The sequence below is a fragment of the Diabrotica undecimpunctata genome, chromosome 7 (assembly GCF_040954645.1).
Source record: "Diabrotica undecimpunctata isolate CICGRU chromosome 7, icDiaUnde3, whole genome shotgun sequence".
In the NCBI taxonomy this organism is placed as follows: domain Eukaryota; kingdom Metazoa; phylum Arthropoda; class Insecta; order Coleoptera; family Chrysomelidae; genus Diabrotica; species Diabrotica undecimpunctata.
The window spans coordinates 72,895,214-72,918,561 of NC_092809.1; the positions used below are offsets into that span (position 1 = coordinate 72,895,214).

A 23,348-nucleotide genomic window follows, 5' to 3' on the forward strand; every position below is an offset into this window, starting at 1 on the left:
ATTTTTAACATAATATTTGTTTACGACAGAGCTGTAAATATTTATTTATAGTTAAATATTCTAATATCTACTGTGGTAAACAGAATTACAAATTCATATTTTGTTCATTAAATATTGACATAAACAAGCACAATAAATTATTTCTTTTTATGAATTAAAAAAAAAATTGATATTTTGTTGATTTTAGAAGGTTTTTTATGATATATTTTAAAAACACGTAATAATCTCTAGAGCAATAATAATATCTGTTTTAAGACAGGCTTATTATTACTTTTTTCAATTAAAATTTTACCTTAGATCTTAATAACGAATATGCAATTTTATCAATTACAGGGAACTACATATCACAAAGGCAAGAACAGTTTTTAACTTAATTACTATTTAAATGAAAATAAGCAATAATAAGAATGAATAATATTGTTATTTAATAATATTTAATTATTATTTAATAATAATTAAATAGTAATTACTATAAAATTCCACAAGAAAATGGCTTCAGAAGAGTCTTTAACTGTCACAGAAAAGTTGGATGTTATATTATCTAAACAATGATATACGAACACAACACGAGTATTGAGATGTTATATTTTCTACACTTCTAGAATAAAGCGCACAAATTTTATATAAAGCTGGATCTTTAAAGAAAGCAACGTCTTAATAACTAGAAGCCTACTAAATATTTTGTGGTTGCTGCATGTTCCGAATTCCATACATTCTTCATGTATTCATTATGTATACATCACTTTGTTTTTTAACGTGACTCCAGTAAGTTGTCGTTCCATCTTTTTTGTGGTCTTCCTACTGATTGTCTTCCTAATGGAGAACCGTCTCTTGTCATCTTTACTACTCTCTGTTTGATGTAATTCTGCTTATCTTCTTCTTCTTTTGATGCCTATTCGTTTCGAAGATTGGCGATGATTCTGGCTATAATTATTTTATTAACTGATGCTTTAAATAGATTAGTTGATATGGTATTCTTCTTCTCCCAATTCCTCGCTTTCCGAATACTTTGTCTTAAAGGATTATTTTCAGTAATCTGTATTTACTGCTGTTTCTCATTATTTGTCTGAGATATTCTAATTTTCTCCTTTTAATCGTATACATCACTTCTCTTTTTTTCCCCATTCTTCACAGTACAGTCTCGTTGGTTATTTTGTCCGTCCATGATATTCCTAGGATTCTTCTGTATAGCCACATCTCGAAGGCTTCAGTGAGTGTCCAGGATTTAACTCCGTAGTATAATATCGAGAAGATATAACATCGTAGGAGTCTTACTTTTAAATCTAGATTAATGTTGTGACTTTTAAAGAGATTGGTCATGTTATTGAATGCACTCCAAGCCTTCTCTATTCTACATTTTACTTTTTGTGAGTGATCCCATTATTTGTTTACTATTGTTCCAAGATAGGAAAACTGTTTTACTGGGTCCAATGGTGTATTCTTGATAAGCAGTTGGACGTCTTTAATTTTATTTTTGCTGATGACCATAAATTTAGTTTTTGATATGATTATTAGAGACTCTTAACTTAGAAGACTTGTAGGCCAAATCTTTTACTTACTCCATGTACTTTTTTTATTAGTTACTGTAAACTGGTTAAAATGTCTGCAAAAATAACGATGTCATCTGCATACTAGATGGTGTGTAAGCGTTTTCCATTTAAAAGGATTTCATGTTCGCAATTTTCCAAGGCTTCACTAAATATTTCCTCTGAATATAGGTTGAATAATATAGGTGAAAGTATGCATCCTTGTCTAACGCCTGGCAGAATCTAGATCGCTTTCGTCGGTTCATCTCCAAGATTTGTTCTTATTGTGGCTGATTGGTATAAATTTTGTATTATACGCCGGTCTTTATCATCTATTTGGGTTTTTGTTAGAACATTTAACATTTTTCAGTGCTTAAGTGTGTCAAATGCTTTTTAGTAATTCACAAAGCAGATCTAAATATCGAATGTCATATCTCTGCATCTTTGGAATAATACCTGTAGACTTAACAGTGCACCTCTCGTACCTAGGCCTTTCATAAATCCAAACTGTGTGTCTTGGATTCTCTCTTCGCATAGCTTGTATATTCTGCGACGTATAATTAAAAAAAAAGTTTTAGTGTATGGCTCATTAGACGTATTAGCCTATATTTTTCGCACTTCTTCGCTCCCTGTTTCTTTGGTAACGTAATAAATTCTGAAACTAGCTAATCTTTTAGAATATTGCCTGTGTCATAGATATTATTGAAGATTTTACATAGTATTCTTAAAGATTCATCATCAAGAAGTTTAAGAAATTCAGACTATACTCCGTCTGGTCCTGGAGCTTTCCCTTCTTTTAGTAATATTATGACTGCTCTTATTTCTGTCACTAGTATAGGTGGTTCTGTTTCTTTAGGTATTGGGGACTGGTTCTCCCTCTCATAAAAAAATAAATTTTGTATGTAATTTTTCCAGGTATTATTAATACTCTCTTTGTCCATGATTACCTCTCCGTTGTCATTAACAAGTTTACTTACTCTTCTGTTTTTACATTTGCCTGTAATTTATCTTACCTTTTTATGTACGTTGAAGTCGTCGTATTTACTATGTAGAATTTTTATTTCTTGGAATTTTTTATTTTTTTCTGTTTGGCTTCCCTGATCTTTCTCTGTATATCTCCTTGTAATGTTTTGTACATAGAGTTGTTTTGTTGTTACATGTCAATACATAGAATTTTTCTTGTTTTTCCTTCTTTCTTCCCTAAGCTGCAGAATCTCTGTCGTCATCGATGTCTTATTCTTACCTTCTTCGTTCTTCATAAAATTATCTTTAATGCCGTCTATCGTTTTATTAAGGGATTATATCTTCTCTTCTGTGTTTTCCGTTATATTATCGATTTCTTTGAATTTTCTATTTATTGTTCTGCTGACTATTTCTTTTACTTCACTACATTTCAGTTTTCTCATGTCATGTTTTTTTAGAGATTTTCTGTGTGTTTTGTTTAACTTGGTTCTATACACGCCTACTAAAGGATTGTGGTTAGATCAAACATCAGCACCTGGGTAGGTTTTAACACTGTTAAAACTAATTCAATATCTTTTGTTAATAAGTATATAGTCTCTTTGGTTTCTTATAATAACGTCTTCTCCGTTGTCTCTAGGTGATTTCCACGTATACAGGCGTCTAGGTGGTAGTTTGGAAAATGTGTTTAGCATAGTTAAGTCATGTCAGCTGCAAAGATACTCATTGTTTCTTTTCGTTAATTTCTCTCTCCTAATCCATAAGGACCAATATATTGCCCTTTATTCCGTTACCTATTTTAGCAATAAATTCTTTCATGAATATAAGGAGTTCATGTCTCGGTATATCCCTTATAAGGTTGCTTATCTGTTTGTAAAATTCTGATATTATCTCATCACTGTGGTCTACTCCGGGTGCATAAACTTGTATAATGTTAGTATTCATAGTCGACTTATTTATTTGTATTAAGGGGATTCTATCGTTCACTGGTATGGAGTTGTTGTCATGTTTGGCTATACTTTTATGTGTGATAATTCCGACTCCATTTTCATATTTACCATATTCTAATCCTGAATAGCATACTCTGTATTCTTTATGTCACAATAACTTGAGTTAGGCCACCTCAGGATTTTTCCTGATTCAGCCATAGTCCTAACGTTCCAAGTGGATATTCTATTTAAACAATTCGTGTGGATTTTTCTTATATTTTTTTTATATTATTTATTTATTTATTGTTATTATTTTTTATCAGGGATTCTGCATATTGTCGACCCAGGAGGCCCTGTGGTCATAGGAATCACCTCTCTTGCCGGATTTTGGTCTCCAGTGTCCATGATCAGTAAGCGAGTTTGTGTTTTGTTGTACAGCCATCATGATTGTACTAGAGATATCCATAGGGATCTTTAATATATTGGTTTCTCGTTGCCTTCTATATTCTTATGCGATTGACCAAACCACTGATTTTTTCGCCTTTGAGGCCGGTTTCTCATCCATAGGTCAAAAGATTGACCTACCACTTACCAACTCGTCCGCCCTAAGCCATTGGTCAGTAAGTGGGGGATTGCTTATACCGGCAGTCATTCTGCTTATACAGTACGTTAAGTTTTGGATTAAATAGAACACACTACATATAGCGCTAAAATCAGCAAAATTGCCTCTCCGGTCTACTTAATTGTAATTCTTTGATCCTGTCTGACAACTAGACAGAAAACGAGAAAACAAAAACCATTTAGTAACACATAACAGTGCATGGGATATACACCTCCATCCCTCGATTTTTGTTTTTACACATATGCCCGGCTCATTTCTTATAACATAAACTCGATAAAAATACACTAAACTTTATAAAGCCGAGTACTTGTATCAGTTTTTAATAATGTGAACAATTTTTTGTGATTGAATTAAAAATAAAAGCGCATTTCTTTAAAAAGATAAAACAGAAAATATATTCTTATTGAACATAAAAAATAATTCCTAATAAAATAAGAAATAATTCTTTATGCCTTACAGAAATTATTCAAATATTTTACCTTCTACGGCTGAACAGCATTCCAACCTATCATAAAAACTTCTGCGGACAGATGAAAGAGTTTCTGCTGTAACAGAATTGTAGACTTCTCTTATTCGGTTTTTTAATTCCTCAAAATTTTGGGCTCTGGCCCCATGATGATCATAGATGATACTTTTCAAATGTCCCCAAGAAAAGAAGTCCATAGGTGTAAGATCTGGAGATCGCGCAGCCACTTAATATTGCCTGCTTCACTGATAACTCAATTCGGGACAGTATTGTTTAAGTACTCCCTAGTTATTCGAGCTTTGAGAGCTGAACCGCCTTGATGAAACCAAACATTCTCCAGAGTTACATCAGGAAGATTGGGAATAGCAGGAACAACATGATTTTGTAACAATTCGATGTATACTCTACTATTCAAGTTCATTTAAGGAAAAATGGATTTATTATGTGATCTTCTAAAATGCCAGTCCAGACGTTAACTTTTTAAGGACCTTGAGTTCGGTAAACAATACTTCTGCTCTGGTTTTCCCGCGCCCAATACCTCGTAATGGAAGGATTGTCTCCCGTACGTATTACGTAATATCATTAACACTGTTGTTCGTCAAAGATTTATTAGGAGTACACTGACATATACTCTAGTGAGCTCGACGTACTTCAGATAAATTTGTTGGTTTCGGAAGAATGATGTATTTATCGATTTTTATGGAATCTATCCATTCCAAATTCTGAGAGCGTATTAATGATATAGGTCAGTTCTTCTTATTCTACTGTTATTTACCATATCTTATCCGGTGTCGGTGTCTTCCTTCCTATCTCACCACTCGGGTCTGCCAAATAGTATTACTTCGCTTAAAATAACATATTTCTTGAGAAGTTTTCAACGTTCCGACTAACTGCCGAGGTGTTAAATCATTAGCGAAAATAACCATCTTTATATCTTGTTCTTAAGGTCTATCGAAAGTATATCTTGAGGTCTATTCATGTTAGTGTTAATCGTGTATAAGGCCCAGAACGCAGCCTTGTCGTATGCTGTTTTCATTTCTGAAAACGCTTTTATTTTTTGTGACTAGTAATATTTTATCAGTTAGACCTAGTTTAGGAATATTAATAAATGGTTTCGAAAATACTTTAGCTAGTTTATGCAATAATCCAATTTGTCAGACTCTGTGAAATTATGTGATCGTGTAATTAGATTTTCTCTTTCAATAACAGGTTTAACGTCTCTTTAAGCAGAGCTTCTTAAACAGGGTTTAACTGTTTTATAAATCCTAAATCATTAAAGCTTTAGTTATTTTCCAATTATTTTTTGTGTAATATAGCGATAAATAAATAAAATTTATAATATAATTTTGAACAAACTATATTCAACTCAATCATCCTACAAAGGGATCCTACCTATAAGCGGTACCTAATCTACGCTTACTTCTAGTATATGTATAAAAAATGAATAAAAAATATATAAAACCACATGTAAGTTTAATGTATGGATTATATTTTAGATCCTATTAAAAGACGGCTACTTTATTCATTTCTTCGCGCCAAAAGATATAGAATCACTACCCAAAAACGTTTACTTTATTTTGGACACGAGTGGAAGTATGGCTGGAATTAAAATACAACAACTAAGGAATGCCATGAACAGTATTTTAGATGAAATTAAACCAGAAGATACGCTTAACATTGTAGAGTTTAATAGTGAAACCTTTGTATGGAATATTGAAGCTGAGACATCCGTAAAAGTCAAGTTTAGTAATTATACTCATCCTTACGAACAACTTAAGGTAGGTGCTATTTTAGGATAGGTGTATATAATAATTTAGTTATTATTAACAAAATCATACTTTTACATAACATATCTATTTCTTTTATACACATGATGTACTTTCATTCACAAATACAATGATTAATTGTTTGCTTATTGGGTTGATTGATTTTGTACTTCATAAAGACACGGTCCTTAAAATTAATAGGAGTGAATTTTTTATCGAACCTAACCTTTATTCGGTCACTGGTGAATTGTAGCTTATTTCTGGCGAAATCATGGATCGTAACCAGTAGATCCTTTACCTTCTGGTATATTGCCATCTAGGAGATCGATGGAAAGCTTCATCTCCCGATCTGTCAATAACATAACTGGAGTGTAAGCAGTTGCTATGTTGGGAGCTTTGGTAGGCTAGCAAAAACAGAGACAGGTACTCGGCTGATATTCCGGGTATGTCTTTCTACCAATCCGTCGAATTAAGGATGAAGCGGTGTCGTTCTGGTCTTTTTAATTCCCAGCAAAGCCATTATGGCCTTCCAAATTTTCGATTCGAAGTTGCGCCCCTAGTCAGAATGAAGCATAAGTAAAACATCACGTCAGGAAACAATATTCTAAAACAGGTTCCGTACCAAATACCGTGATTGCTTCTTGGTTGGGTAGTGCAACTACTTCTGGACATTTGTTAAAATAGTTCATAGCAGCTATCAAATACTGATTTCCTCATGTTGTTGCTGGAAATTGTCCCAGAATATCAATAGCAACTCGTCCATTTTTTGTTTAGGTTCACTTCTTGCGGTTATCATGGATTCTGCTCTCTCTCTCTTGTCGTTTCCTCATTGCTGAGGATCGTGATTTCCTACAATGCGGGCTGTCAATTCTCTCCATCTCTTGCGATTTTGGGCTGCTCTCATGGACTCGGAAAACGTCTCTCCAGTGGCTTTCTGTACTTGCTCTGACCATCGGATAGGTGAGCGTCCTCTGCCTCTACGTCCTTCTACGTTTCCGCATACAATTAATCTTTCTAAGTTGTCATTGTCTCTTCTCGCAGTGTGGCCAAAAAACTTTAAAATATTTGCAAGACACTGAGAGGAGAGTCTGGTCTGAATGTTTAGCTCTTCGAGAATCGACTGATTGGATCTGTGCTCCGTCCACGAGACGCGTAGCATTCGTCTCCAGCACCACATTTCGAATGCGTCAATCCTTTTCCTATCCTCTGATTTTATTGTCCATGTTTCGCCACCGTAACTGAAGATTGAAAAAATGAGTGTCCGTACCAGTCTCATTTTGAGTTTTTTGGATAAAGAGCGGTCCTTACATATTTTTGACAGTCGACTCATCGCGTTCTTGGCCATCCCTATTCTTCTGCGAATTTCCGTATGGGAGGAGGCTGCATTGCTTAAGGAAGATCCTAGATACGTGAACTCGTCGGATTCTGCTAGCACAGCCTTAACACATGCCTTTGGAAGAACAAATTAGGTCACTGTGAAGAAGTTGTATTGAAAATATCTTTGGTTAGTGGTGTCCTTTAAATAAATAACTTTAATAAGACTTTTACAATTGTAAAAATTTTTAGTTAGCTGTTTAAATTAGGAATTAAACTTATATCAATCGTTAGTACAGGCAGAAACACTCTCTTCTGGCATATCCAAAGAGTGTATTATTATTATAGTAGCTGGTATGACATTTAACATTATTCTGGAAATGTGTTAAATAACCAATAATTTAATATTTTATATTTTTTAGGAAAATGACATGCCTGGACCTCTTCCTGCTTCACAACCAAATATTGCCAAAGCAAAGAAACTTGTTTCTAATATGATCGCAACAGGAGGAACTTATATGATTGGTGGGTTAGAAACTGGTCTCTATCTTATCAAATCTGAGATGGAGAGATCAGTAGGCACTGATAATAAAAGGCAGCCGATTGTAATCTTTTTGACAGATGGACAACCAAATATAGGTTTATATTCCACAGCGGAAATTACCAAACAAGTAAGAATTTCAAAAGTTTTTAAATTTGATATATTAATCAGCATGTATAAATGCATGTTAATTATAATTCAATATACACCCACGTAAAAAATAAGCACATTAGTTTAATATTTACCAAAATTTAAAGTGTTGTTGTTATTTCATTCAGTCTAGTTTTAAATATTTTTTAAAAAATTGTAGACAAAATGTTTAATTTTGACGTGTAGGTATATAGTCTTTAAAGTGTAAAGTCATTTTAGTCGTAAAACACGGTTAATAAAAATGTTGCATAACAGTCGGATTTTAACAGTGCTCTTATTTACTCAAGAACTATACTACTACCTATACTACCATGCTATTAAGTATGGTAAAATATTTTTTCTCTTAAAAACGAATCAATATACTTAACACTAGAAAATCTGGCTCAGCATATCTACCTTAAAAGCCCAAAGAAATAATTTTGGGCCCAAGTTCTTAAATCAATAAAAACCCAGTTTAAAGGAATTATATCAACTCTAGATGATAAAATATGATTTAATTTTTTAGTTTCATTGCTTAAACATTTGGAACGCCATACAATTTGCTCATTTTTTTACATTTGTCACACATTGTCTTGTTATAGTACCCCGTGGCACTAATAAAAAGTATGATTTCCTTTACAAAATATTTTCAACTGACATTTTTTTCGTTTTTGTATAGTAACACTGCTAAATGTAGGTAGAACTGGTGTTGCTTTGTGTAGTACCGGATTTCGAGAGGCAAGGTATGGCGCCCGTAATTCTTCACACAGCTGAAGAATAAACTTATGCAGATTGAGTCTACTTCCAATTACTTCCTTATAAATAATTCATGCATTTATTGCTCCTAAGTCAAAAATGTTATAAAAAACGTGCATAAACTATCGTCTTAAAGCAAAGGGAGTATAAAGACGCGTCATTTGGTCCAATACGTCAATCTCATATTTGGTTTGATAATAAAAAATTAATGTTTTAGAAAGTTTTTCTTCATCGACAGCAACATCCTTTGATTGATTTAATAAACTCAACAAAAGCACATATTTTCACTCTTTTTTTGGTACGCAGTAAGTGTTATTTTTTCGTCTCTCTGGAATATATTGGTAACACACAATTCTCTATTGTCACGGTCTACGCTTTCTTCTGGAAGGAACTTCCTTTCTGTTGCGATTCAAAGTATCCACAAGACTTATTGATTTCATTTGCAATACTTTGGCAAATTTCATTAATGTGAATTAATTATTTGTCGTAACATCTTTGCCCTTTCCCAGTTGATTTTTTATTATCTTTATTGCGTAGATGATTAGTACCAATATAAGGGTAACCATTTACAATATATTTTGATTTCACGCAAGCCAAAAGCCTAAATTTTATACAAAAGTTATCCGGCTTATTTAATATGTACTGTGTGAACGAGCACCTGGCTTTAGAAAATAGTAGTTGTTGGTCCATAGTTAGGTTCATTCCCGATTTGAAACATTCACCACTATTTTTTATAAATCCATTCAAAACCGCAGGGGCAAGAGCAACTTTATTGGTTTTCAATCGTTCAGATCTCTTTTGCTTTACGTCAAATCTAATATATTTTATAATATTTTTGAATCTGTCTCGTAGCATAGTTCACCTAAAAAACTAAGGACCCCATACTGTTGACCACAAGGTATTGCTTGGGAAATTTTTGACGCTGTAGACTCCTCTTGCGTAGATAATAGCAAGAGCAGCAGAAATAAAGTTCATGTGTCATTTTTCAAACATCGATGTGCTTCTTTAAGAGCGTAGGCGCAAAATTTCGAGCCAATGCTTTTTAAATGCATTAATTTTTTTTTTAATCCTGAGGAAGCTAATAAGTATTTTTGATAAAATTTAAACGCATAATGAAATAATAAATTATTACTGACGGCCGAAAGTCCCTGAAAACTTCTATAATGTTTATTTTAATAAGTTACAGGGGTGAGAAAGAAGAAAAAATTTAGTGTGGTTTTTAATTTTAAATATCTCATTCAAAAAACTTTTTGTTTATTCTAAGGGACTGCATGCCGTCGGTAATAATGTAATCTTTCATTCTGCGTTTAAATTTTTCAAAAATATTTGTTAGTTTTCTCAGGATTCGAAAAAAATGAACGGATTTAAAACGCGAAATTTTGCGCCTACGCTCTTAATGGTGCATTTTTGTGTATGAAGCAACATGCTCTCCTTGACTATAAGATGTCAAGCACTTATTACACATTTATTCTTTACCTTCCTTTTTTGCGTATGAATTGGGATCTGATTCCTCTCGATATATGTAATCCAAAGGGGGCCAAATTGGTTTTTTTGTTAAACACAAACAACAAAACATTTTGAAATAATTTAATTAATGGCAAAATTATTTCACGAGCAGCTTAAAACTATTAGTTATAAAACATTTCAATTAGCACTGTATAATTATTCAAATGTAAAAATTAAATTAAATACCAGAGATGCATGTTAAAACTAAAACTGCGAGTTAAAACTTCAATTCATTTTGTCAGTTTAGCAAGGATTTTCTAACAGAAATTAATACATCTATAGCTTTATACATCAATATTGCATTATTCTAAAACACAAGTAAAAATACAAGAGTTTAAATCTCTAAAAGCCTCTAAATTCTACATTGTGTGTAGAAACAACAACTTGGAACTGTAGAAGTAACTTTAGAAACTGACCAAATAAAACAAAGTAACTTTTTAATAAGTTCCACGACATTAAGGAATTTTTAGTAACGATGTTACTGATAGCCTTGCTAAAGAAGAAACTAGTACTTCTTTTTGGGATCAGACCAATTTATGGTATGACAAAATGCACCTTCGCTAAAAATACACTCAGTAAAAGATATTACAAAAATGTTCCACCTAAAGCAAACGAAAAGGTGATTATTACCTTCTGCTTGCGACTCAAAAAATAACTTACAACTTCAGGAGACTAAGCTCAAAATTTGGAGACTAAGGTTTTTTTTAGTGGGTAATTACTTCGACAAAATCTCTGTAAAATGGCAAATGTAGACAAAGTAAACCTGATTTTGTCAAACGTAGTGTAATGGGCAAACATGTCTGCAGCTTCAAGGTTATTGTCCCTCAACGCCATAATTACCTAGACCAGGTCTTCTTAGAAACTAATCTCGTGACAGAGGTAGCTTTTACACAGATAATAGACTTTCTTATAAATCTAGACATCTTAAGGTAAATTACTATTTAAATGGGAATAAGCCACAATTAAAGTTTAAATACGTTTATTGACGTTTCAATTTCCACTTCGGAAATCGTTCTCAAAATATCGGTATTTTGAGAACGATTTCCGAAGTGGAAATTGAAACGTCAATAAACGTATTTTAACCTTTAATTGTGACTTATTCCCATTTAAATAGTAATTAATTTAAAATGCCACAAGAAACTAGCTTCCGAACAATATCTTAAGGTAACACGAGATGAAGATATGAAGTATGATTTAAAACCAACATGCTAGTGATATTGCAACATAAAGAAAAATAAAAATGGAAAACCATGCATATATATAATATGTTTATCTACGATAAAATAATATAAGTGATATACCTTGTAACTTAACATCTCATCAATTTATTTGACATTGATTTGTTTTCTTTAAAACACAAATCTCTGTAACACATTGGTAAAAAATATCCCTTTTAGGTAACACATTTAAACTCTGACGGTATTAATGTCCCCATTTTCTCGCTGTCGTTTGGACAAGGAGCAGACAAAGCCTTTTTAAGGAAGCTTTCACTCGAAAATTCTGGATTTTCCAGACACATTTATGATGCAAGCGATGCTGCTCTACAGTTGCACGACTTTTATAAAATAATATCATCACCTCTAATGACCAACATCAACTTTAAATATGACACAGAAGCCAAGGAACTGACTAAAATACACTATCCTATCTACTTTAGAGGAAACGAAATTGCTATTGCTGGAAAGTATACAGGTAAGCTTATAGAGACTTTTGTTTTACACAAATATTTTTAATAAAATATAGTATAATCCTCACTGTATTTTGACAATAGCAAAGCAATATGAATCGATGGGAAACATTTTGCATTCGACTCGAGAAAATGTGAAGGTTGATATGTTTAAATATGTGTACTAAATTATTCTAATATTGGCTTGAAACATGTTTACAGAATTGCGTTTTGATTCTAGAAAAATTAAAATTAGTTCCTAATATCTAATGCGGTTTAAGCATCTATGTATTTTTTGTTAAATTGAGTAATGAAAGTGAAAGTTTTAAATGTGGAAGTTAAGGTTGATCTTCACACCCCCCCCCCCCCAAAGACAAACCTACAAATTTAAAAAATTTGAAAAAACTTAAAAAGGTATATTGTGATCACTAGAATTAATTTGTAGTAAACTTTTCGTTTACGAAAAGCCTCAAGAAAACTACTTTTTTCCAAGTATAAAGCGGGAAAACCAAACATAAAATTTTGGTAAGTTTCTTTAACAGCATTTTTAAATGTACATTTTTTTTTCTTCTTCTTATAGTGCCGTGCACCTATAGTGCGTTGGCGAATTATTTTAAGGCCAGACGTCTGTCTTTTGCGACATGCAAAAGATCGCCAGTGTTATTTATGCCTATCCAGTTCTTTATGTTTCGTAGCCACGACATTTGTTTGCGACTTACTCCTCTCTTGCCTTAAATCTTTCCCTGGATGATTAGTTAAACATGATCTCCAAAAAACCGGGCAAACACATTTTTGCCACAATAGGAAAAAATAATATGTTTCGGCTTATAATAAAGCTACTGGTAAGAAACCGAACGAAATTTTAATAACAACATATATAAAACTGTTGTGGAAAATGCTTGCAATAAAACGTTAAATATTTTATCCTAAAATTACGAAAAATCTCGGTAAATGGATAAATTTCTGTAAGAAATGTATCCAAGTGTTGCTACGCCACTGGTAGCAATTGACTTACAATTCTTAACTTCTACCTAGGTAAATTCTCATGAAAGTCGAAAATGTATTTAAAAGATATGTTTACCCGTAGATAAACTTTCTCCGACCAATTCCAAAAATTTCTCTGGTAGACAAGAATTCAAAAGGTCGGTTTTTACCTACCTCTGTATAGAAATATCGAAGTTGTCCCCCGCCGCTCGAAAATCCGCAATAGACAGGTATTGAAAATCCAAATTTTAAGTCAGTATAATATTGTACCCCAGCTTAGATGGTCGCTCGCATATTAGTTAGTTTTTAGTTTCGAATTCGATATAATTCGACGCATTTTTGGTTTAAGAGTTTGTAGACTATCGCGCAATCAATATCAAATTGTATCCCAGCTAAGCTGGTCGCTTCTTGTTTTTAGAGTTTTATCTCGCGCATTGTAGTTATCGTTACATAGCTTAGAGTTAAGAGCTGAACGCTCATTAGTTATCAAGTTTATTTATACATAAGAAAACGTCCTTAGTTGAAGTGATAGTTAGTAGTAATATTTAATCTGTATCAGTGCTTGTGTGTAGTGTGTCGTGGACCAGTGGTAAATGTAAATGGTAGCAATATCGCTATCCTAATTTGTTGAACAAATGTCCGTTTAATTCTACCAGTAAAAAAGAATTATATCTTGAATTGCCGCCATCAAATTGTGTTGTAAAGAGGTGGCTCTATCTGAAACATCGGTAATGTTTATCTTGGATAGATAGCATTACTTTCTACTTCGAAACGCTTCAAACTTTGTACAACATTTTGACAGATTAGAACAAAATTTAATAAGAATGATATCGGTTTGAATTTTGAACTAGCCATGCTGAAACTTACAGAATAGTAGAAACTGTAAGTTTTGTTTTGAAAGTATGATGTCATAAAATGTACAATCTAGAAGTAATATATCTATAAAAAAACCTATATCTATGGGTGTCTAATTTTTTGTTTAAAAATATTCAAAAAACCCAAAAAGTAGATTTCAGAAAATTATTATGTAAATAAATTAGGTCCACTTTTATGCTGATGTTTCTTAAGTAATGTATCCTTTGTGTTATTTAAAATCCATTGACGTATATAACTCGATGCTGGATTTTTTAATATGTTACGATAATTTAACATTGTGGCTGTGGTATGCAAGCTTTCTTTAGATTGGTTTAGTTTCCTATTCTATACATTTTTCAGAGAATCCGTTGAATCATCCAGTGGTCAGACAACTCCAACATTATAATCCAATAAAGAGGATTTGGAAATTGAAGTAGTGCAAGTACCGTGCGTACGATAATAAACTAAATCATCTTTCTGAAAGAAGAATAGTCGATATCAGACACTTTATAGCCAAAGTGAAATCCTTAGAGAGTCATGAATGCCATGTCAAAAAACTGGATACTTGTCATTTGAGAACGAAGTCGCCTTGGGTTAAATTTTCAATTCATTTTAAAGTGTGCTGCATGTGGATTGAAAAAATAAATTTAAACCAACAGGGATAAATACTATGTGAATCTTCTGGCGACGTTAATTATTAACAAAAATGTAATATATGCTGACAAGTATAAAAAATTTAATGGTTATACGATTTTCACAGATATCGCCGTCGCAGTATCTACATATTTCTTTGTCGACAACAGTGTTTAGACAACATGAATAATTTTTTAATGATATGTGTGGATGGCACCTTATTTTTTTAAAAACAATATGTTTTCGCAAGGGCATAACTTTGATTATTTATTTATTTGAAAATTACTGTCTACACAATTTGGGGACTCAGCCAATGGATGTAACGATAGAAAATTGTAATTTATGTTATGGCTTGTAAATATTACAGAGTCATCATGTAGAAATCTATAATTAAGTTAAAAACCATAGCAGCATGCCGTAGTAGAGCCATCTCTAGAATCAGAAACAAACTAATTGAGGGTGCAGATCAACCTTAAGTGAATTGTTTAGTGAGGACTCTCACAATTTTCGGTCGCGGTAATGCTAGATTGTTTTACGTCCAATGCATTTTGTTTTTTACAATAATTTAAATGAATTTGAATTTAGATAATATTAAAATCTTGGACTCATTTTTAAATTTTTTTGTACACATCGTACCAGCGAAGTACGAGCCTTAAGGTTATTACATTTGTTTAGAACTTATATTAGTTATATTTAATTTATACCGATATTTATTTTAGGTAACAAACTAACCGCTGAAGTAAACGCTTTAGGCAGAAGAGGACCTATTAGGTTATTACCAAAAATCGAGGAACCCGTTACATCTTTGGAGAGATTGTGGGCTTATCTGACCATTAAACAAACTCTTGAAAAAAGGGAAGTAGCTGAAAATAAGGATGAGTTGACCAAAAAGGCCCTTGAATTAGCTCTTAAGTATTCTTTTGTGACTGAGGTTACTTCACTAGTTGTTGTGAAACCCAACGCAACTAATGCTGTTAATACTGAAGAAGCATCTCAATCAAATAGAGGAGGTAAATTAGATTAAAAGGATTTAAATTAGCAGAAGTAAACAAGCAAAAATTGGTTAATATTTTATAGCTATATTTTTAAACTTCTTATATGTTTATTTTTTTTACAATCTGTTTTTTTTTAATTCGAAAAATAAGTCAACTATGTATGTATCTATAAAATTTCCTTTTACTAAACATTCAATAATGTCAGAACATAAATTCAATTAATGTTTGTTTATATTACTTTAGTCTATGCATTCCACCACTAACATCGATTAGCTTACTCGCGAGCACTTTGCGATGCACACTTAGTCCCTCTTTGTATTTTCTGCTGAAGTTGGAGACTTCTTTCTTGATAGTAGGAACTTTTAGATCTCTTCCTATCACCTCATTAGGCACGTACCAGGAATCATTTACACCATTCGTAGAACTTTATTTGAAAATCTTTAAAGAATTTTTAAGTTATAATTACTGGGTGTACCCCATAATTGTATCCTGATAAGTCCTCATGGGTTTTAATATAGAATTGTAGATAAGTATTTTGTTTTTGTTGTTAGTTGCAATATTCAGATTATCGTCTAGTAGAGTCTATAAAGGATGAGTAAGTACAATTTGTTTTACTTTAGTATAGATATGCTTCCGCCAAGTCAGTCCCTATCCACATGTATACCTAGATATTTTGTGATGTCTGCTTTTATTAGCTGTCTATTATTTAAATATACTTGAGGGCAAGTTTTATGTCACATTGTGAGTGAGAACGTCAAATGGCACGATTTTGTTTCGTTTGCTTTGAATATCCATGTTTAAAGCCATTTTTGAATTTTCTTCAAATTAATTTGAAAGTTCTGTGTAAGAATAACCGTGCTATCTGCATATGTGGTGGCTGTGGTTACTCTGGTAACTGGTAAGTTAACAGTAAATCATCAACATGATTAGCATCATCATCCAGCCTTTTGTATCCACTGCTGGACATAGACCTTCCTTATTTTTGTCCATTGTGCTCTATCTTGAGTACTTTTTATCCAATTTTTTGACATTTTTTTGAGATCGTCTATCCAACGAGTAGGGGGTCTTCCTCTACTTTTTTTGTCTAACCTCGGCCTACACTCAAGCAATCTTTTTGTGTACCTGTCATCATTGATTGGGGTGACGTGTCGGGCCCAGTTCCATTTCAGTATGGCAATTTAAAGAAATTACATCGGTAACTACTGTTTTTTATCTTAAGTTTTCATTTCTAACTCGATCACAAATTGATATACTCATCTCATCAACTCAACTCAGAAGTTGTAGATGTCAATGTCAAAGTTTCGGTAACATAGGTCATCACAGGCAACACACATTGATCAAATATTTTACGTTTTAAAGATATTGGTATATCTATCGCTTTTAAAGATGTCTTTGAGTTTTCCATAGGCTGCCCATGCTAGGTTTATTCTTCTTAGTAGTTCGCATGTTTGGTTGTCTCTTTTGATGTTTATTTCGTGTCCACGGTATATGTATTTTCCATCAGCTCTAGTTCGTTGTCTCTAATATTAATATTTCTGCTAGGTACTAGGTTTGTCATGAATTTTGTTTTGGAGATGTTCATTTTAAGACCAACACGCAAAAGAAATTCACTAACTGAAATTGATGTAGCATTATTCATACCTCTTTGAGGTTGTCCGAGAACACATCGATGTCTTCTGCGATTTTAAAATTTGTTATTCTTCTACCGTCAATGTTTAGGTCATTCTCTTTCCAATTAATCCCGCTTGCTCTATTGGCTGGTAGAAATCAAATTTTTTCTTAAGACGATTCGCTACTATTCTTGCAAGGAGGTTTTATAGGTGACTAAGAAGACGTAGAGGTCTGTAGTTTTTTAATTCATGGCGATCTCATTTTTTGTATAATAGAATTACCTCAGCATTGTGTCATTTGTCGGGTATATTACTGTCCAAAAGGCACGCGTTAAAAAGGTTTTTTATTTTCTTATGTAGACACGTGTCTCCGATTTTGATTGCATCAGTAACTACACAATCTTCGCCTGGAGATTTGTTATTCTTAGCTTTTCTTAGGGCTAGTTTTATCGCCTCTATTGTGATTTCCGAAAGTAGTGCAGATCTTTGGTAGAGAATGCCCTTTTTCCTTGTTAATATTTTTGGTACTTGATCTTCTCTGTTATTTGCTTTGTGTTGGCTTGTGTACAGCAATTTGTAGAAGTCTTCAACTATTTTAAGGATTTCTCCTATGTTGGTTGTAAGATTACCATTTCTATCTTTAATTTTTATTACATGCCCTGTCCCCTTTCTCAGTCTTCTTCTCAATAATTTCTTACTTCTATTATTCTCAATGGTATGTTCGATATGTTCTTGGTTGTATTTTCGAGCGTTTTGTCTAACAGCTTTCGTTTTTTTTTTATTTTTTAACAGTAAATAACAAATATAAAATAGGGTCAAAAACGCTATCTTAGGACATACTAGACTTAACTTTCGAATAGCTTGAATCGGACTTCGTGCTGTTTACCTACAGAATAACGGTGGAATATGTACGATTTCAAGATTTGATAATAATGGTGGGATGGTTGGAAAGATTTTTCCTAAGTTTATATAGAAGTGTGGTATGCTACACTTAGTCGAAAAATTTACTGATGTCTAAAAAGGCTAAACTATAGTATCTCTTGTTCTTCAGATTAATATTAATCCATTCTAGCAATCGATAATCATGTTCCATGGTTCCATGTCTGCCAAGGAAATGAAATTGATGTGGGATTCAGTTTTGCTCTATAAAGATCGGCTCTAATCGTTTTATGAGAAGGTTTTTAAGTACTTTAGAGATCACTGGTAATAGAGTTGTAGACCTGTAGGATGCCAACTCATTGGAAAATTTTCCACGTTTGAATATTCTGAGAATTTACAAAAATTTCCATTGGTTCTGGAAATGATTGTGGCTTAGAATTATATTAAATAGTTTCCTATTTATTAACTCATATTCAGGGACCTTTCTGTAATTGATTTTGTTAATAAGAGATTACTTTACAAATAAATTTGCGAATCGGCAAATCCGTCTACTGAGGTGTTTAGGGGAATCTTCGTATTTCGTTATGTTCCTCTGCTTAAACGTAGTCGAAGGACTTAAAAAGATTTTTTTTAATATTCCTTAGATACACTTGCCTTATACCTATTATCTCCTAAGTTGTCTGCTATCGAGGGATATTTGTTACAAATGCGTGGATATTTTTTGTGTTGTTTTTGTAGGGGTTCGACTTTCCAGAAATGTTTTTATAGTTTGGCTTTTAATCGTATGTAACAGTGTTTTTAGTTCTGATATGGCTTTATTATAGTTTCTGTTATTGATTGAGGTTTTACTATTTTTTGCGTCTCCTTTTTTATGCGATTTTTTCTTTATCTACAATTGGAGTTTCATCCTTATCTGCATTGATATTCATAGATTAAGTTGCAAACTAGCACATCTATTACATACATTTTTGCACTATCTCTGCGAAGTTAGCTGAATTAAATAATAATCGGATAAAAGATCAAAGCTGGATTCAATTTTTAGATATCTGCTATTAATACCCTTTCTGATGAAGTAGTCAATAACATCTGAAATATTTTTAGGATCTGAAGGCTAGTATGTAAGTTCACAAGCTGCTATCAAAACCAGTTTAGACTGTTATTATTCTAGTGATCGTGAGCATCAGTTTTTTTGCTTGTATTCTTGGCGTTAAAGTCTTCGCCGCTTATAAATTTATATCCAAGTGTTTGTGCCTGTAGAATAACTGGTGCCAATATGGTAAATTAAAACAGTATAAAATCTGATGTTAGTAATTGATACGGAACGCATCTGCTTTTACAATTAAAAAAAATTAAGGCATCGCAAATTTTTGCATATTTTATGAATTTTTAAAATGCTTTCCATTCATGATGCTATAATGCAATAAAAAAATATATTATCCATATAGTGATAAATTTTGTATATTATTTAATATAGCTAACTATTTACCAATTTGCCTAATAGAAACACATTTAATATTCCTAATGAAATTTTTAGGTTCAGTAATAGCTTATAACAAACTGGCTAGAAGACCTGCCATTGGTCATTCATGTAAGTATAAATATAAATTTAATATGACTAAATTTAAACTAAGTTGCTTTAGATTTTTTTGCAATACACATTGATCAGACTGTTTTTATATAGTCAACCACAGAAATTTTTTATATTTGCACTAAAGATTAGTACAAAAAATAACACACTTGCTGTAATTATTAAGCTCTTAACCACTAAGAACTTAAAATATACGACCAAAGCATCTATATATTATATAATTACAAGTTGACTGAGAAACTACTCCTCAATTCCAAACCTATCCCATCTGTCCTTAAGTATTGCAAACATGACTGCCAAAACTTACATAAGGTTTGTGAGCGTCCTAAAAACAGATCAAATCTTCTAACTGTACTCTTCAGATGCCTGATGTCCCTAGCTGCATTGTTGACGCCTTTTGCGTCAAATTCCAGATGAGAAAGTAAATTCGTAAGACACCCAAATAAACCTAACTTCTCTTTATAGGAGATATCTTCCTTCGTACGAAATTGCTTCAGATTTTAAAACTCTGATGAAGTTTACAACCCTTGTCGTAACAAGGTAGTTTGATTAACAAGTGGAAGTAACACGGGGTCGCGAGCTTAGTGCTTTACGAAACAAAACGAAACTCATCAACTTTGTCAAAAATATGTTATCTTAAAATTAAGGATCAGTGAAAGATTCATTAAAACGACAGTTTTCAAAATAGTAAGATGGATTTTTGAAGAGTCAGAAGAGAGGTAAAGCAGGTAAAAATAAGATACTTAAAGTAATAAAAAAAAACAATACTTGTTGTCAATACCTTCAGATGGATATCGTTACATAAGAGAAAATACTCAGAAAAAGTAAATTGATGGAGGCAAGACACTAATTAATCTGTAGTAAATGATCTGTAATTATAGTGAAAAGGATCATGGAAAGTTGTGTATGTATAATGTAATCTTCTGAGTTATAAATTTTATATTTCATTTCATACATTAAAAAGAAGTTGCCTTACAAATACAAGTTATGAGAATTCTTACCTGGATAGTAAAATTATCCCAAAAAATGCTTACGAATATCATATTTCAAGAAAGAATCTTAAGCAGAGAAGAAGACTTTAGCTTTTTATTATATCTCTTTTAAATTGCTGCTAGCTCTTGCATATTCTGGTTTTCCAAGTTCCGCTTTTTTCTTCGATGCACGCGGTATTCCTTCTTTCTGAGTTCTTTGTACGTTTGCTTCTTATGTTATGTTCTTCTTATGTGTTATGTGTTTTTTTATCAAACAAACCATTGCATGTAGTGGGTCCTTCTGTTCCTAGGACAACATTTGCCGCTTCCTTGCTTGTTCTTCTACGTAGGTCTCATTTATCGCTAGCTGTTGAATTATTATTTGTTGTGTTGTGATTTTTAGGTGATTTGATACTTTCTAGTGTTCGGAACTATGTCTAAAAGTTACCTTTGACAACATCATGAGTTATCATTTTCCGATGTATAGTCTATATACATATAAAAAATTAAAAGAAATAGGACTAAAATAATACTAGCAAAAACTAAATATCTAACAAACGAATCTCTAGATATAACTGGGGACATAACTCTGGAAAACAATAATATACAAGTTAAGTCATTATGTACTTGGGACAAAAAATCAAAGTTCAACTTAAAGAGCTAAACTAAACAGAAGATTTTCCTTAGCATCGGCAGCATTCGGCAGATTACAAACAGTATTTAAATCAAACTTACCAAATACTTTCGATCAGTACTGTTGCCGGTACTGACATATGGAACTGAAACATGGGATTTTCACAACAACATATTCCACAAATACCAAGTGACTTAGAGACTTATGAAACGGAGAATGCTCAATATTAAGCTCAGCGATCGCAAATCCAGTAAGAAGACGAACAAAAGTTACAGATGTAATCCTAAAATGGAACTCTGCAGTAAACATAGAAAAAATGGAAGACAACCATTGGACGAAGCAAATTATTGAATGGAGACCAAGAGCACACAAAAGAAGTACAGGCAACTCTCAAACAGAAGGACTGATGAGATCAAGCAAATGGTTGGTCACGAATGGAAGTAAAAAACAACTAACACAAATGAATGGACACACCTGAGGGAGGCTTACATTCGACGATCAATCACCATTGATGATGGTGTATACATATTCTTTTCCTATTTTTTTTATTAAAATATCTAATTATGATGAAATAGTTACTTACCTCAAGTCTGAAAACTTGGAAGTAATTTTCCTCTCAGATAAATATGGAGGACAAGGCAAAAATAAATTTGTTGTAGCCAGTTTTTGATGGAGTTTTTTAATAAAAAGTATTACCCATAAATGTTGTAACATAGTCAAAACGAAGGTGACCATGTCAGTCCATAATTTAAAAATGTATTAAAAAGCTTTAAAATTGGATCCCAGTTGCCTATCAACTCAATACCTAGCAATAATAGTACTGCAAGAAAAACAGTACGTTTAAAGTTAATGAAAGTATACAATAAATTAAGGAGAGTACAATATAGAAAATGAACAAAATATACAACGTCAACTACACAGTGAAGACCCAACAAGAAGAGAAGTGTCAGATGCGATCCTAAAACTCAAAGACAATAAAGCCCCAGGAATCGATGACATCTGTTCGGAAATGTATAAAAAAGGTGGTGATCAACTTTTTGCAGCAATCCATAAACTAATAGTACTTATATGGCAGAATGAACGGGTACCAGAAGAGTCGCTGAAGGGAATAATATGTCCATTGCATAAAAAGGGGGATCAACTGGAGTGTAAGAACTATAGAGGCATTACTCTGTTGGCATCTGCGTATAAGATCTTCGGCAATGTATTATCTGAAAGACTTAAACATTTTACAAAGGATATTGTTGGTCAATATCAATGCGGATTTACTGCTGGAAAGTCAACTACACATCAAATTCAAGCACATAGGCAGATTCAGTTGACTTCAAAGCAGCCTATGACAGTGTGAAAAGAACTGCATTATATAATGCAATGATAGACTTTGGGATCCCACCTAAGTTAGTTAAGTTGACCCACCTAACAATGCAAAACGTAAGCTCATGCGTTAGAATTGAAGGAGAAAACTCTACGTTCTTTGACATTAATAATGGTCTAAGACAGGGGGACGCGTTGGCGTGTCTGCTCTTTAATATTGCCTTGGAAAAGGCAATCAGACAATTAAATATTAGAATGAATGGAACTATTTTTAATAGATCGACGCAAATTCTTGCATTCGCTGACGATATAGTTATAGTGGGCAGAAGTATGAGAGACATGGTGCAGTGTTTTACAAGGCTTGCGGACGCAGCAAGTGAATTAGGACTTGTGGTAAACGAGGAAAAAACCAAATATATGATGGTTTCTAAAAACCCTCGAAATATCCAAGAAATAATTCAAATTAACAACCATACCTTTGAGCAATTCAAAGAATTTACATATCTTGGATCGCTAGTAAACGCAACAAACACGACAAGCGACGAAATAAAAAGACGCATAGCAATAGCAAACAGAACTGTTCACGGCCTCCGGAGACATTTAAAAAATAAAAATATAAAACGTGCACTAAAGCTTAATATATACAGGACCTTAATAAGACCAGTTTTGATATATGGGGCTGAAACGTGGATCTTATCTCAAAA

General features: G+C 32.8%; 2 protein-coding genes across 5 annotated transcripts in view; one reads left to right on the top strand and one right to left on the bottom strand.

Moving 5' to 3' along the window:
- Window positions 1–23,348, bottom strand: part of LOC140445484 (octopamine receptor beta-2R-like) — an 853,944-nt gene that overhangs the window by 702,756 nt on the left and 127,840 nt on the right. The window lies entirely within an intron of this gene.
- The window catches only part of LOC140445483 (inter-alpha-trypsin inhibitor heavy chain H4-like), a 67,939-nt gene that overhangs the window by 30,401 nt on the left and 14,190 nt on the right, over window positions 1–23,348 (top strand). For all 4 annotated transcript variants that reach the window (XM_072537526.1, XM_072537527.1, XM_072537528.1 and 1 more), the window contains exons 6-10: window positions 6,000–6,281; window positions 8,006–8,254; window positions 11,913–12,207; window positions 15,373–15,663; window positions 19,672–19,725. In XM_072537526.1, the coding sequence (XP_072393627.1) occupies window positions 6,000–6,281; window positions 8,006–8,254; window positions 11,913–12,207; window positions 15,373–15,663; window positions 19,672–19,725 (1,171 nt within the window). The remainder of the gene's footprint in view (window positions 1–5,999; window positions 6,282–8,005; window positions 8,255–11,912; window positions 12,208–15,372; window positions 15,664–19,671; window positions 19,726–23,348) is intronic.